This window comes from Delphinapterus leucas, chromosome 2 (assembly GCF_059928025.1).
Source record: "Delphinapterus leucas isolate spDelLeu-1000000601 "Yukka" chromosome 2, BTC_Dleu_Yukka2, whole genome shotgun sequence".
Taxonomy (NCBI): domain Eukaryota; kingdom Metazoa; phylum Chordata; class Mammalia; order Artiodactyla; family Monodontidae; genus Delphinapterus; species Delphinapterus leucas.
The window spans coordinates 4,678,561-4,693,257 of record NC_143130.1 but is presented as its reverse complement, the minus strand read 5'-3'; the positions used below and the strand labels follow the sequence as shown (position 1 = coordinate 4,693,257).

The window sequence follows — 14,697 nt, the reverse complement described above, 5'->3', positions numbered from 1 at the left end:
GCTATGTTGGTAAATTCTATTACCTTGGTGAGGGGAGGGGTAAGTAATTCAAATAATAACACAAATATTTTAAATAAATCAAGGTTTAATATGGATTGAACTCAGTTTAACTAATGACTGTATTGATCCATGTAAAGGTAATGAGAACATATAATTTCTGTTCCTCATATATTTTTCCTTTTAAATCTTCAGATCTGGTTCTTGTCATCTGGGATTTCTTTGTTTTCTTTGATAAGTTAAATTTTTCTTTCATATTAATCTTTCTTTCTTTTTTTTTTTTTTTTTTGGCTGCATTGGGTCTTCGTTGCTGCGCTCAGTCTTTCTCTAGTTGCAGCGAGCGGGGGCTACTCTTTGTTGCGGTGTGCGGGCTTCTCATTGCGGAGGCTTCTCTTGTTGCAGAGCACAGGCTCTAGGTGCATGGGCTTCGGTAATTGTGGCACATGGGCTCAGTAGTTGTGGCTCGCGGGCTCTAGAGCGCAGGCCCAGTAGTTGTGGCACACGGGCTTAGTTGCTCCGTGGCATGTGGGATCTTCCCGGACCAGGGCTCGAACATATGTCCCCTGCATTGGCAGGAGGATTCTTAACCACTGCTCCACCAGGGAAGTCCCCATACTGATCTTTTAAAGTTGAACAACATAGGGACTTCCCTGGCGATTCCGTGGTTAGGACTCTGTGCTTCCACTGGGGGGCCTGGTTTGATCCGTGGTCAGGGAACTAAGATTCCGCAAGCCACACGGTGTGGCCAAAAAAAAAAGTTGGACAACATAGAACACATTTGAAAAGCAAGGAGTCGGGAATTTTAACCCAAGCAAAGGCAGAAATATAAAAGTAATAGACACAGCAGTATAGCGAGAAATCCTGTTGCAAGGGTGTGGCAGGGGAGGCATGAAGCGTGGGGCGCAGGAAGGGCTCTTTAGGTACTGACACTGGGTGTCAACCCCAAAATCACCAGGGGACTCAGTGCCCCGCGGGCAGAGCTCCTGTGAGGTTTCCGAAAATAAATCACGTGGTTGGCATCAATGGGGTTTAGGTGTTTTCCAACACTTGACCCAAATCCTCAGCATCAACTAAGGGGTGGGTCTGAAGCTGAGCTGGGCCCTCCACCCCTCACACCCGCTAGGAGTGGCTTCGACTGTTGAAGACTCCTGGCCAGGCTGGGGAATGTGTAAATGAGTACAGGAGTAAACCAGTGGCAAGCTGGTCATGCCCAGGAAGGTGCTCTTTGAGTTTTTTTACATTGGCTCAATCCCTAGGACCTTAGGTCTGAATATCATTCAGGCAGCAAACCTTCCCATGTTGCTTACTATTATTAATATAATATTATTGTTATTGTCATTAAGCTATAATTGCTTCTTTACTGATCACTTGTTATGTACTATAAAATTTATGTATGAATTTCATTTCATCCCATACCACCTTGTGAAGTATATATATTTTATGAGCTTATCATTATTATTTCCAAGACGAAACTGATGATTGGAGAGGTTAAGAAACTTATCCGGTCAATTGACAAGTGAGTGAAAGGACTATACTTTGGACCTAGGTCCATCTGATTCTGTAATTGGTACTTCTAACCACTACCCGAAACTGCTTCTTTGAAGGATGAGGTCCCAGTCTCGGGGGGCAATTGAAAGTAAGGAAGAGAAGTAGTCTTTCATTTCTACCCCCTAGTGTTTGTGTTTGTGTTTGTTTGCTGTTTTTGTCTGTACATCTGGTCCAGCTACTCCCCTTGTGCTAAGTTGTCTTCGGCTGTCACAACAATTACATCTTCCAGTGATTTCTTTTGGGAAATACTCTTCCAGTCTTTTTCTTCTATTTGTGGGTGTGGCCGGCCATGTGTGTTCTAAATAGTTTTAGATAGAGGACAGGTTACCTATGATTTCAGTGAAACTGCTCCCTCATGGCCTCTTTTATGAGCCATTATTACCTCTTACTGGCCTAGAAAAGAAGAAATTGTTACTGAGTACTAGTCTAGGAGCCTTACACATTCTGTACTATTAAAGTTAAACTTTATGACAACCTAGTAGGTATGCACTAGTATTCTTGTTTTATAGATGAAGAAATGGAAACTTGAACATGTGATTAACTTTGTCTAGTGATAAAACTTATAACTGGTGGAGCTGGGATTGGTGAGCCCACACTGATCTTATTGTGTGCTGTTTCTTCTAACTTATGCAACTTCTCCTGTATTTTTTCTGACTTTGAATGCAAAGTGTGTTTCAAGAAAAATGCAATTCTTCTAGTGTCGTTAGGATACATTTCCCCTAAAGATGTATATTTGGACGCTATATTATGGGTCCCAAAAACGAGTATAGGATATTTTAATATATGTGGTAACATAGCGTGCGTGTGTCATATAACCTGATTCCTAGATGAAGATGATGCAAACATTATTGCTACTGTAGAAGGCAGCGATCGAAAGTATGAATTATTTTTGAAGAATACTTAAATAGTTGTTTATGTGAGATTTCATAGATTCTTAGCATTCACAGATACACTGTTGATGGGCCTGTTTGAGAACCTCTCTGTATGTCCACGTTGGCGTCATGGGCCCTGTGAGGCTGGTATTGAGGAGAGAGTGAGTCAGCCAGCTAGTGAAGCCCTGACAATATGGCTGAGAGTTGCAGACCTGAGTTCAAATCCCAGCATTGACCCTGATTGGGAGACCGTGTGTGAGTTCTTTAAATTCTTTAAATTTTAGTTTTCTCATGAGCAGAACAGGGACGACCTAGTTTCTTTATTGGGTTGTTTTAAGAAACTGAATAAGATATGCATGTAAAGTTCCGAGCACAGTTCCTGGCACATAGTAAGGACTCAGTGAATATTAGTGTTGTGACCTCAGACTAAATCATGTTTCCATTGAAAACATGATCTGGGGTAATCCTCAGAATGACTCTGAGAAGCGGTAGAAGTAATGATAAAAGTGATAAAACTGAAGAAAATTCTATGTTATAAGTGATACTCTGCATATCTGGAGAATCTTGTAAGTCTCTTTTATCCTTTGAGAGTAATGAGGGTCAATAAAGTGGTATCATGAATATCTTATAAAGTATTTTGCATATATACATAACATGCTTTTATTTTTTTTAATTTTTTTTAAATTGAAGTATAGTTGATTTATCATGTGTGTTAATTTCTGCCACATGGCAAAGTGATTCAGTTATACATATATATACATTTTTTAATATTCTTTTCCATTATGGTTTATCTCAGGATACCAAATATAGTTCCCTGTGCTATACAGTAGGACCTCATTGTTTGTCCATTCTGTATGTGATAGTTTGTATCTGCTCATCCCAAACTCCCAGTCCATCCCTTACCCTCCGCCATCTCCCCGTCGGCAACCACAAGTCTGTTCTCTACAGTGTGTGTTTTATTTTTCATTTTCTCACTTGACCTGCATGCCTGTGTTGTAAAGTTGAGGGAATGGATATAATTGCCATTTTATAAGGCAGGAAACAATGTCAGAGAGCTTAAGGCACACACTAAACCAAAAGTAGTCTGAACTTTTATCCGGTGTTCTTTCCTTTATTCTTGTTAAACACTTCCTCATTCTTTTGGAATGATTGTTCCTTTTTAGGGTTGCCTGTCATAATTTATCAAAGACTAGGGAGCTGGTTTGAGGAACGAATAAAAGCTATTTATATCCACACCAAATTTTATATCCCAGTAAATAAGAGGAATCTTTGCCCGGGATATCAGTGAATAGGTGAAAACATTGACAAACTAGCCGGAAACTGAAGCAGATGTCCTCAGACAGGGTACCTTGGGGCAAAATAATCCTGGAGGACTTTTGGGGATTCCCAGACTGCTGTGGAAGTCAGGGTTGTCCTGGACGGTGCTAAGTTAGAAAGACTCCAACATTTTGGAACATTTGACCTTGTTTACATCCTTATCATATACCCCCAGATTTGCTGTTGATTTGTTTCAGGTGGCAGTTGTGGCAGCAGCAGTAGTAGTTATGGCTGTCACCATAGTAAAATAAGAGAAAATATTGGCTGAACAATTACTATGTACAAGCAGCGTTGTAAACACATCGCCTGTATTACTTTAGTTAATTCTCGAAGCTTTTTGAAGAAAGCTTACAGTGCCCATTCAACAAGTGAGAAAATTGGGGCACGGAGGTTAAAAGACCACCCAGCCAGTGAGTAGGGAGCCAAGACCAACCCCAGGGTGTCTGGGGTCTGAGCCCCTAAATGGTCCACAGTAACACACACGAGTGACAGGCTAACCCAAGGGGGGAGAAGAGAGCTCGCCCTTTTCAGCACCTCTGAGGTCATCGGTGAGTTACCACGAACTAAACCCTGGTGCTTAACAGTTACCTCTTCCCAGAGCATCCCCTTTCTTTCAGTCTGTCTGTCATCTTCTGAAACACTCAGGACTGATCATTTTCTCCTCCTTGATTACAGGCTTTCTCTGCTTGTCCCACAATCTCTAGTAAAGCAGCGTGAATGGATTCACTTTTGCTTTTCTCTGCTGCATATGCAATGTCACCAGATTCCATGAGTTCTTTCTCTTTCATCTTTCTCTTTCATTCAGGACCTTGCTCTCCGTGGCTGTTTTCCTCTCCCCAGTCAGGCGCTGATTTCCAGGGAGGTGTGCACTTGAGGTTCTGGCCTAGTTCCCCAACTTTTCACCTGTTCAGGTCCGGCGTCAGATCCCTTGTTCTGGTCGCTTGTGTTCAAAAGGAGGCACGAAGAGCATTTTATTAACCTGCTGCGGCTCTGGCAGCCTTCACCAGCTGCTGTCCTTGCCTTGGGCCTCTCTGTCCCCCTCATTCCCTCCCAGTCCTGTTGACAGAGTCATAATCTGCTTGAAAAATGGTGTCTGCGTGTCAGTTCCACCTTTAAAACTCTACGCTTCCCCTTGCTTGTAGAATTCAGTGTTGGCATCATTCTGAAGCTGGAAGGCACCCTAGCGTTCATCTAGGGCACTATTTCTCACAAGACAGTCTGCCTCTGATTTTAAAGAGAATTTACGACTTTTTGTGTCTCTAATTATGAGAAGAGCCTTCCTTATTTCCTTGTATTGAGATAAACTCTGCCACCATGTAGCTTCCTTCCAATCTTCCTTGTACATGTCACATCCTCTGCCCCCCTTTATATGCCAGTGAATTTGGCCATGGCCGGGAGCTCTACCCATCGCCCCCTGATTCCCGCTTTTTATTGCTTTCCTTTTTTTTTGTTTTTATAAGATGCATCAAGTATTTTATTTATTTTTTTTTGAATTTTTTTAAATTGGGGTATAGTTGTTTTACAATGTTGTGTTAGTTTCTACTATACAGCAAAGTGGAGTTCCCTGTGCTATACAGCAAGTTCTTATTAGTTATCTATTTTATACATATTCGTGTATATATGTCAATCCAATTCTCCCAGTTCATCACCCCCCCACCCCCTACCCCTCACCCCCCAAGATGTGTCAAACATTTTAATTCAGAAGTTGCATACTTCAACTTGCATAGAAAAATTTGGCCTCATCAATCAATTTTCAGTGATTCAACACTTGCCAATTTCAGAGTACTGTCCTTGTTATGAAATTACACTAGCATGGCTACAAGCAATTAATTAGCCCCATATAATGGTCACTGTCAGTAGCATGAGCACATTTCTTTCTCTTTTTAAAAAAATTTTATGGGACTCTAGTTGATGTACAGTGTTGTGTTAGTTTCAAGTGTACAGCAAAGTGAATCAGCTATACATATACACATACCCCTTTTTATTACTTTTCGAGCGCTCTCATCGGCTCTCATAAACTGTCCCTTGTACAGTGACGACTCCCCACGTTGTGTTTCTAGGGGTGACCTTTTCTCTGAGCTCACTGACATCTTCTCTTCTCCAGTGTCCAGGCTCCATCAGTATTTCTTGTCTTATGATTTCTGGACCTTTTACTCTTTGGGATGCCTCCTTGGGATGCTGGTTGGCTTGTTAATGTCTGAGTGTGGTCTCATTGATACCACACACCTTCAATTTATTAACACGAAACGTGGCAAAACAAGGTCTGCCTGTATATTGGTTTTAGCCAACAGTTCTAAGTTTTAAGGCTTGACAATAAACCTCTGTGTCTGGACACTGTCCTCTGGGCTCATCAAGGTGGTGGCTCCACCCTCTTGGCCTTGGGCAGCAGCCCTGCTCTCTGGATCTGAGGAGGGAACCCCTGGGCCTGTGGTGGCAACGGCAGCTTCCCTGGCCTCTGAAGCATCATCAGAGTCATTCTTCCCTTTTCTTGAAGGATAGTACATATTTGCATCCATATAGCTCTGTTTTAGCCTGTTTCCTGCCGATCGTACCCAGAAGTCTCACAGCCTTTCTTCATTTTGTCCCATCTCTGTCCCCCTTCAGTGCAAGCTGTCAGGGTTTCTGCTGAGATGGTTGATTGGATTCACAAGCCACACCCTTACTGTTGTCTCCAGAACATGCTGTCTCATTTTTTGTATCTTTTGCAATATGGATAGGGTGAGAACTTTCTGAATCTTCAAGACTGGGCTTTTTTTTTGTTTAACAATTCCTTCTTCAATTTATCTCTCTCCTCTTGCATTTTACTCTAGTCAACAAGGAGAAACCAGGCAGTGCCTTCAACACTTTGCTTAGAAATCCCCTTAGCTAAGTGTCTGAGCTCATTGCTTACAAGTTCTCCTTTATACTCAACAGAACACATTTCAACCAAGTTCTCTGTCACTGTATAAAAAGGATCACCGCTCTTCCAGTTTCCAGTAACACAGTCTTCATTTCTGTCAGAGATCTCACCAAAAGGACTTTTAATATTCATATTTTTAGCAACATTCTGTTCATAATAATATAGGTATTCTCTAGAACAGTAGAGGCTTTCTGCACAGCTCTCCTCTTTCTGAGCTCTCCCCAGAATCTCCTTTAACTTCCATATTTCCACTAACATTCTCTTCTGGATAATCTAGCCTTTTTCTATCCTGCATCTTCAGACTCTTCCAGACTATCCATTACCGAATTCCAAAGCCACTTCCACATTTTGGGTATTTGTTACAGCAGTATCTCACTTCCCTATAGCAAAATCTGTGTTAGTTTCCTAAGACTGTCATAACGAAGTACTTCTAACTGGGTGGTTTAAACAACAGAAATTTATTGTGTCACAGTTCTGGAAGCTAGAAGTTCGAGATTAAAGTGTTGGAAGGCTTGGTTCCTTCTGAGGGCTATGAGGGAGAATCCAGTCCAAGCCTCTCTTCTAGCTTCTTCTTTTTTTTTTTTTTTTAACATTTTAAAAAAAATTTATTTTTGGCTGTGTTGGGTCTTCGCTGCTGTGTGCGGGCTTTCTCTAGTTGCAGTGAGAGGGGACTACTCTTCATTGCAGTGCGCGGGTTTCTCACTGTGGTGGCTTCTCTTGTTGCAGAGCATGGGCTCTAGGCACGTGGGCTTCAGTAGTTGCAGCATGCAGGCTCAGTAGTTGTGGCGCACAGGCTTAGTTGCTCCACAGCATGTGGGATCTTCCTGGACCAGCGATTGAATACATATCTCCTGCATTGGCAGGCGGATTCTTATCCACTGTGCCACCAGGGAAGTCTCTCTTCTAGCTTCTCATGGTCTGCTGGCAATCTTCGGCATTCCTTGGCTTATAGATGCATCACCCTGATTTCTGTCTTCATCTTCATATGGTGTCTTCCTGTGTTTCTTCATGTAATCTTCCTTCTGTACATATCTGTCTCCAAATTTCCTTTTATATAAGGCCACTGGTCTTATTGGATGGGGGCCTGCCCTAATGACCTCATTTTAACTTATTACCTCTGTAAAGACCCTATTTCCAAATGAGGTTACATTCTGAGGTCCTGGGGGTTGGAACTTCAGCATGTCTTTTAGGGAGGACACAGTTTAACCCATACCACTCATTAATAAATTAGAAGCATATGTTAGCAGTAAGTCAAGATTTTCAAATACAGGTTATCATTATTTCTGCTTAAATAAAACACAGATTTGCATTAGTATTCACTTATTAACTAGTCTGTTCATTCATTTAGCATTTATTGAATTCCTACTCTGTGCCAGATATTCTCCAGGGTTATGGGGTTCTTGAACTTGGATGAGAAACAAGTTACATCTCTATTTTCGATAACCTCTGATTGAAAGATGGCATTTCTTTCCATTATGAATGTTGGTAACAAACCACAGTAGTATTAGCAGGACCTGTAATTTTATTACATAGATTTTTTTTCATATCACATTACAATTGTCGCAGATACTTCAGATTACAGTTTATGATCTTCACTACCTTGAAATTATGAGAGACTACAGTTTCCACTAGATCTTGAATGCTCCAAAGAAAATAAGAAGACACTGTATTCTTAGATAAGTGTATATATTACTAAATCAAAATTTTAAAAGAATGTAGATAACTGTATTACTTTTTTTTTTTTTTTTTTTGCGGTACGCGGGCCTCTCACTGTTGCGGCCTCTCCCGTTGCGGAGCACAGGCTCCGGACGCGCAGGCTCAGCGGCCATGGCTCATGGGCCCAGCCGCTCCGCGGCATGTGGGATCTTCCCGGACCGGGGCACGAACCCGTGTTCCCTGCATCGGCAGGCGGACTCTCAACCACTGCGCCACCAGGGAAGCCCAGATAACTGTATTTCAATATAATTGCTTTGTTTTGTAGTCTATGTATTTTGTGCGTTTAAAAATTCTATTCTGAGAAGGGTCCATAGGATTTAGCAGATTCCCAGGAAGTTTATTGTACAAAAAAGATTTAGAAACATTGTTGTAAATGCTGGAGCTAAAGTAATGAACAATTCAGGTAAGGTACATAGTCCCATGGAACTTACCTTGGGGATAGGCACACAGGAGCCAGACATGGAAGATCTATGATCTAGATTTAGGTCTACGATCTAGAGACACCCTGGCAAAAAGGAAGAGCCAGTGTAAGCCTTGAAGGTGGGGCAAGCTTGGTGTGACCACAGAATAACCAGGGTGCTAGTATGGCAGGATTAAGTGGATGGTGGGGAAGAGACAGGTCATTCTAAGTGAAGAGAGTAGGAGAAATAAGAGAAACCACATCACGTAGAACACTTAGGCAACAGTGATAGGTTTCAATTTTATTCTAATTACATTAGTCATACATTGAAAATATTTTAAAAATCTCTAAAATATACAAATGAGTGTATTTTGTGGTAAAATACACCTAGCATAAAATTTACCATCTTAACCATTTTCAAGTGCACAGCTCATTGGCATTAAGTACATGAACATTGGTGTGCTACCATCGCCACCATCCATCCACAGAACCCTCTTCATCTGGCAAAACTGAACCTCTGTAGCCATTAAACAGTAACTCCCCATTCCCCACTCCTCCCAGCTTTGGTGATTTTTGAGCAGGGCAGTAACAAGAGGTGTTTTACATTTGAAAAATCAGACGTTTGCTCTATGGAGAAAATATTGCTAGGCAAGAAGAGGGACACTAACAGGAAACTGGTTACGAAACACTGCAGATGAGATGTGATAGTGAGAGAACCACAGTGTTAGCAGAGGTTGATTCAAAATACATTTTGGCATTAAATCGTCAGACAGCATTTGATGATTGGAATGAGTATGGGTTCTTTTTTAGGCATGTTAAGTTTGAGTTGCCTATTAGATTAGATTAGACATCTGAGTGGAGGTGCCAAATAGATAGTTGGGTGTCCAAGTCCAGAGCTCAGGATAGAGGCCAGTGTATATATACTATAATCTGTTTGTGAGTCATGGGCAAGTGGGTGGTGTTTAAAGCGATGGGATTGGCTGAGATCATCAGGGGAGATAATATAGATAAATAAGGGGTGCAGGAATAATCCCTGGGGCACTCTTATTTTTTAGAGGTCAAGCTGAGAAGAGGACTCTGTGAATGCCCCAGCTAGCCTCAGAGAGCTGAGTGCTGCAGGAATCTGGATCTGGGCTCAGAGAAGGAGGCAAAGCTACCAATTTAAAATTCCATCTTACCTCTGGTTTTAGCAGGTTGTACCGAGTCTGGCTGTGAGAGATGGGCTATCCACTGCCCTATCTTATGTCTATACCTAGAACATCTAGGATGGGACTGGGGTAGAGTGAAATGGTGGGACCAAGAAGAATTCTTAGTCATTTGTAAGACTCCAACAATACTTTTTGAACTTAAACACATACTATCCTATATATGTAATTCATATAATACGTATTTAACTAAGGAAAGAGGGGGTAAATATTTTACTATAGAAAACCTCTGAGTATATTTTATCTTCCCATAAATTAGTGATGTTAAAAGTACATTTTAATTCTCTCTGTCATGATAGACTATTATATATTATATCTCAATAGCTATTTGTTTGCTTGATCATGCAAGGCTTAAAAAGTGGTCCAAAAACAAATTTAAAAACTATGTGATTTTTATGTCTATATGATTTTTTGGGGGGAGGTGGCTCACGTAAAACAATCCAGGTGTTTCCACCCCAAGTCGTCTTTAACTGTCCAACAGTGTATTGTTTCTAAATATATTGTTTGAAAAATCAATTTTACAACATGGGGTATAGTATCACTTGAGAAGTTCATGCTGTTCTTTTTTTCAGTTGGTCGCCAGACCCTGAACTCTTGGGCAGGATTCTGATGAATGAATTTTGAAAATATTGAATGTCATTTGTCTTGTACTGTGATGCTTTTAGCAGTCGATGGTTTGCTAATTATTTGGAAACCTCTCACCCCTTTGTTCTAGAAAAGCATTCCGGCTTTTGTGTGTGTTCCCCTTTGCCATACTCAAACATTTGGGAAATGGAAATAGGGAAGTAGTAGCTTCTTAGAAAAACTATAGATGAATGGAACAGGAACTGCAAAATTGGCAAAATGTAACAGGAACTGTTGATCTTGTACATTATTGCTTTTGCTTATTTTTTCTCCTTTGCTAGGAGACCTGTTATGATGATGTGTGTAATCCTCACCACGCTTCCCAGCTTCAGCTTTTCTATAGCAGTGACCAAGGTATGGAATTTTGATTTCTTGTCCTGCAAGATTTTGAGTTTTTAAAATGTCCCCTGTTATTAAAATTTCATAGAGTGGTGTGCCCAAACAAATTTCTTGAAGTTTATTATCTCCGGTCTTATTCTAAGTTGCAATATATATATTTAAGGTACTAAGATCATTGTTACCTCTGTGATTGTGGAGGAAAGTATAGCAGCCAATTAGAAAAATTGCTTCTGTGTTTGTATGTGTGAGAAAGGAAAGTTATTTGAAAATAATAAAACAGCAAGGAATTTGAGAGTACATCCACATGTGTTTCTTCTAACCTGATGTTTTTCATGAGTGTCCTCGGTTCTAAATGCAATATCCAATCAATATCCAAGGGAACAACCACTCACATGCTAAAGCTTTGATAAGATTCCATTGACAAATAATTTGTACACGATGTTTATTTGAAAATAAATTTGAGTTTATGTTTCAATAAACGCAGCTACAAAGGGACTCTGATGAATGGATATCTGCAGGGCAGGAATACTATAGGCAGAACTTTCAGCCTGTGAGGACTCTATTACCCAGAGAGTTCAAAGCAAAATACCCTGCTAATCTTACTAATTTTCAAGGTGCTGTGAAAGATTTGATTTTATTTATTTATAAGATTTTCATTTACATGCTGAGCAGGTAGTCATTAAGTGCTTATTACATGCCAGATACTGTGTTAGAAACTGAGGATAGAGCACTTAGAAAATTTGACAGTCTCTGGCCTTCAGTAATTTTTTATTGACAGTAGAGAGAAAAATAAACAGGCAGTTAGAATAGGTATGATCAGTTCTGTGAGAGAGGTGAGTACCAGGTAGTGGATGACATCATTAGAAATTACATGACTGTTGGGAGATGTCCTACATGTAGCATTAGGACAATACATGAACACACAGAATAACCTCAGAAGGCCACACAGATGGACTTTGCATCAAATTGCAACACAAAAATATTTTAATCTAGATTTATCATTTTCTCCTTCCTCCGCAAAGACCTTGTAAAGCACTTGGGAGGTTCCCAAGAGCTTTGAAAATTCAGTGTACAACACTTTCAAGGAACACCACTATCACAGATAATGCTCTATCTACAGTTTAATTGCTCTTTTGGGGATTCTTTCCCGTATGTCTCACCTGCTGTTGGATATTTTTCTTTCCTTTTTTTCTTATTTTTCACTGAAATCTAACACACAAACAGAAAACCTCACACAACATAAATACACAATGTTAATGGAATACCACGAAGCAAACTCCCATAGAAACACTACTCAGGTCAGGGCTTCCCTGGTGGCGCAGTGGTTGAGAGTCCGCCTGCCGATGCAGGGGACACGGGTTCGTGCCCCGGTCCAGGAGGATCCCGCATGCCGCGGAGCGGCTGGGCCCGTGAGCCATGGCCTCTGAGCCTGTGCGTCTGGAGCCTGTGCTCCGCAACGGGAGAGGCCACAACAGTGAGAGGCCCGTGTATCACAAAAAAAAAAAAAAAAAAAGAAACACTACTCAGGTCAAAAAATAAAACTTTGTCAACGCCCTAAAAGCCACTTCCAATGACTACCTTTCCCTCCATCCCAAAGGTAACTTCTATCTTAACTCCTAATACCACAGGTACCACAGTTTAGTTTATCTGTTTTTGAAAGTTTTATGAAGGGAAATCAAATTATCTATTATCTATCTACCTACCTATCTAATTTGCCTCTGGCTCCTTTTATTCAAAAGTATGATTCCTTCATGTTTTTCTGGCTAGCTGTAGTTCATTCATTTCCGTTCCTGTATTTCATTTCATGTTATGAATTTATCGTATTTTATGAATTCATCATTTTATGAATATATCACACTTTATTCATCAGTTCTACTCTTTGTTTTTAAATGGGCAAAATATTTTAATAGGCATTTCACAAAGAAGATCTACAAATAGCAAACAAGCACATAAAAACATGCTGAACATTATTGGTCATCAGAAAAATGTAAGCTAGATCACAATGTGATACTACTACATACCCACAAGAGTGGTTAAAATTTTTTTTTTGTTTTTGTTTTTTTGAATTAATTTTTATTGGAGTATAGTTTCTTTACAATGTTGTGTTAGTTTCTGCTGTCCAGCAAAGTGCATCAGCTATACGTACACATCATCAGTTCTGCTCTTAATGGCCGTTTCAGTTTCCAGTTTTTGCTGCTGTGAATATCCTGGAACATGTCTCTTGGTGCCCATGTGCAAGCATTTCAGTTGGTTAAATGTGTAGGAGTAGAACTGATGGGTCACAAGATGTTCAAGTACTCAGTTGTAACTGACAGTGTCAGTTCTTCAAAGAGAGTATACTAATTTAGACTTCCACCAGCAGAGAACGAGCGGTCTTCGTGTTCCATATCCTCAGCAGCACTTGCTTTTTTTTTTTTTTGCGGTACGCGGGCCTCTCACCATTGCGGCCTCTCCCGTTGCAGAGCACAGGCTCCGGACGCGCAGGCTCAGCGGCCATGGCTCATGGGCCCAGCCGCTCCGCGGCGCGTGGGATCTTCCCGGACCGGGGCACAAACCCGTGTTCCCTGCATCGGCAGGCGGACTCTCAACCACTGCGCCACCAGGGAAGACCAGCACTTGCACTTAAAGTCTTTTTATTTTAACCATTCTGGTGAGTATGTTCTTGAATTTCATTGTAGTTTTCAATTGCATTTCCCCAATAATTAATGAGATTGAGCATATTTTTCATCTTGCCCATTTTTCCTAATGTCTTGCTTATCTTTAAAAATTGATTTGGAAGAATTATTTGTATATTCAGATTTCAAGCCCTTTTTTGATTATATGTATTGCAAATACCTTTTCACTCTGTGACTTTGTACTCTTTTTTTTTTTTTTTTTTTGCCGCGGTACGCGGGCCCCTCACCGCCGTGGCCTCCTCCGTCGCGGAGCACAGGCTCTAGACGCGCAGGCCCAGTGGCCATGGCTCATGGGCCCAGCCACCCTGCGACATGTGGGATCCTCCCACACCGGGGTACAAACCCGCGTCCGCGGCATCGGCAGGCGGACTCCCAACCACTGCGCCACCAGGGAAGCCCATGTGACTTCGTACTCTTAATGGTATCTTTTGATGGAGAGAAGCTCTTAATTTTAAGAGTCCAATGCATCAATTTCTTTTCTTTATGGATAGTTCTTTTGGTTACTTGTTTGAGACGATTTTGTCATATTGTGAATCTGAACCTTGAGGTCCTGAAGATACTCTCCTATATTATATTTTGGAGGCTATATTATTTTGCCATTCTCTTTTAGATTCACAATCCACCTGGAACTAATTTTTGTATATGTTGTGCAGTAGGGAATCAAGCGTTTTTTCCCAAATAATATCTAATGAACTGAGTACCATTTATTAAAAAGTCTGTCCTTGCCACATTTATTTGCAGTGCTGTCTTTGTTATAAATCAGATGTGGGTATACCTGGTCTATTCTGAGCTTTCTTTTCTGTGCTGCCTACTTCTCTATTCCTGTGCCAACACCACACTGTCTTAATTCTTGTAGCTTTATAATAGCTCTTTATATCCAGAAAAGTAAACATTCCGATCTTCTTTTTCTTCTAGAATTGCTTGCACTTGGTATTCTCATATTCATTTTTAAAATTTTTTTTACATCTTTATTGGAGTATAATTGCTTTACAATGGTGTGTTAGTTTCTGCTTTATAACAAAGTGAATCAGTTACACATATACATATGTTCCCATATCTCTTCACTCTTGCATCTCCCTCCCTCCCACCCTCCCTATCCCACCCC

At 40.8% G+C, this 14,697-nt stretch overlaps 1 protein-coding gene across 1 annotated transcript in view; it reads left to right on the top strand.

Moving 5' to 3' along the window:
- TMEM236 (transmembrane protein 236) overlaps nucleotides 1–14,697 on the top strand; it is an 81,621-nt gene that overhangs the window by 22,456 nt on the left and 44,468 nt on the right. The window contains 3 exon segments of the mRNA XM_089906369.1: nucleotides 10,860–10,932; nucleotides 12,445–12,482; nucleotides 12,484–12,514. Of these exon segments, the coding sequence (XP_089762495.1) occupies nucleotides 10,860–10,932; nucleotides 12,445–12,482; nucleotides 12,484–12,514 (142 nt within the window).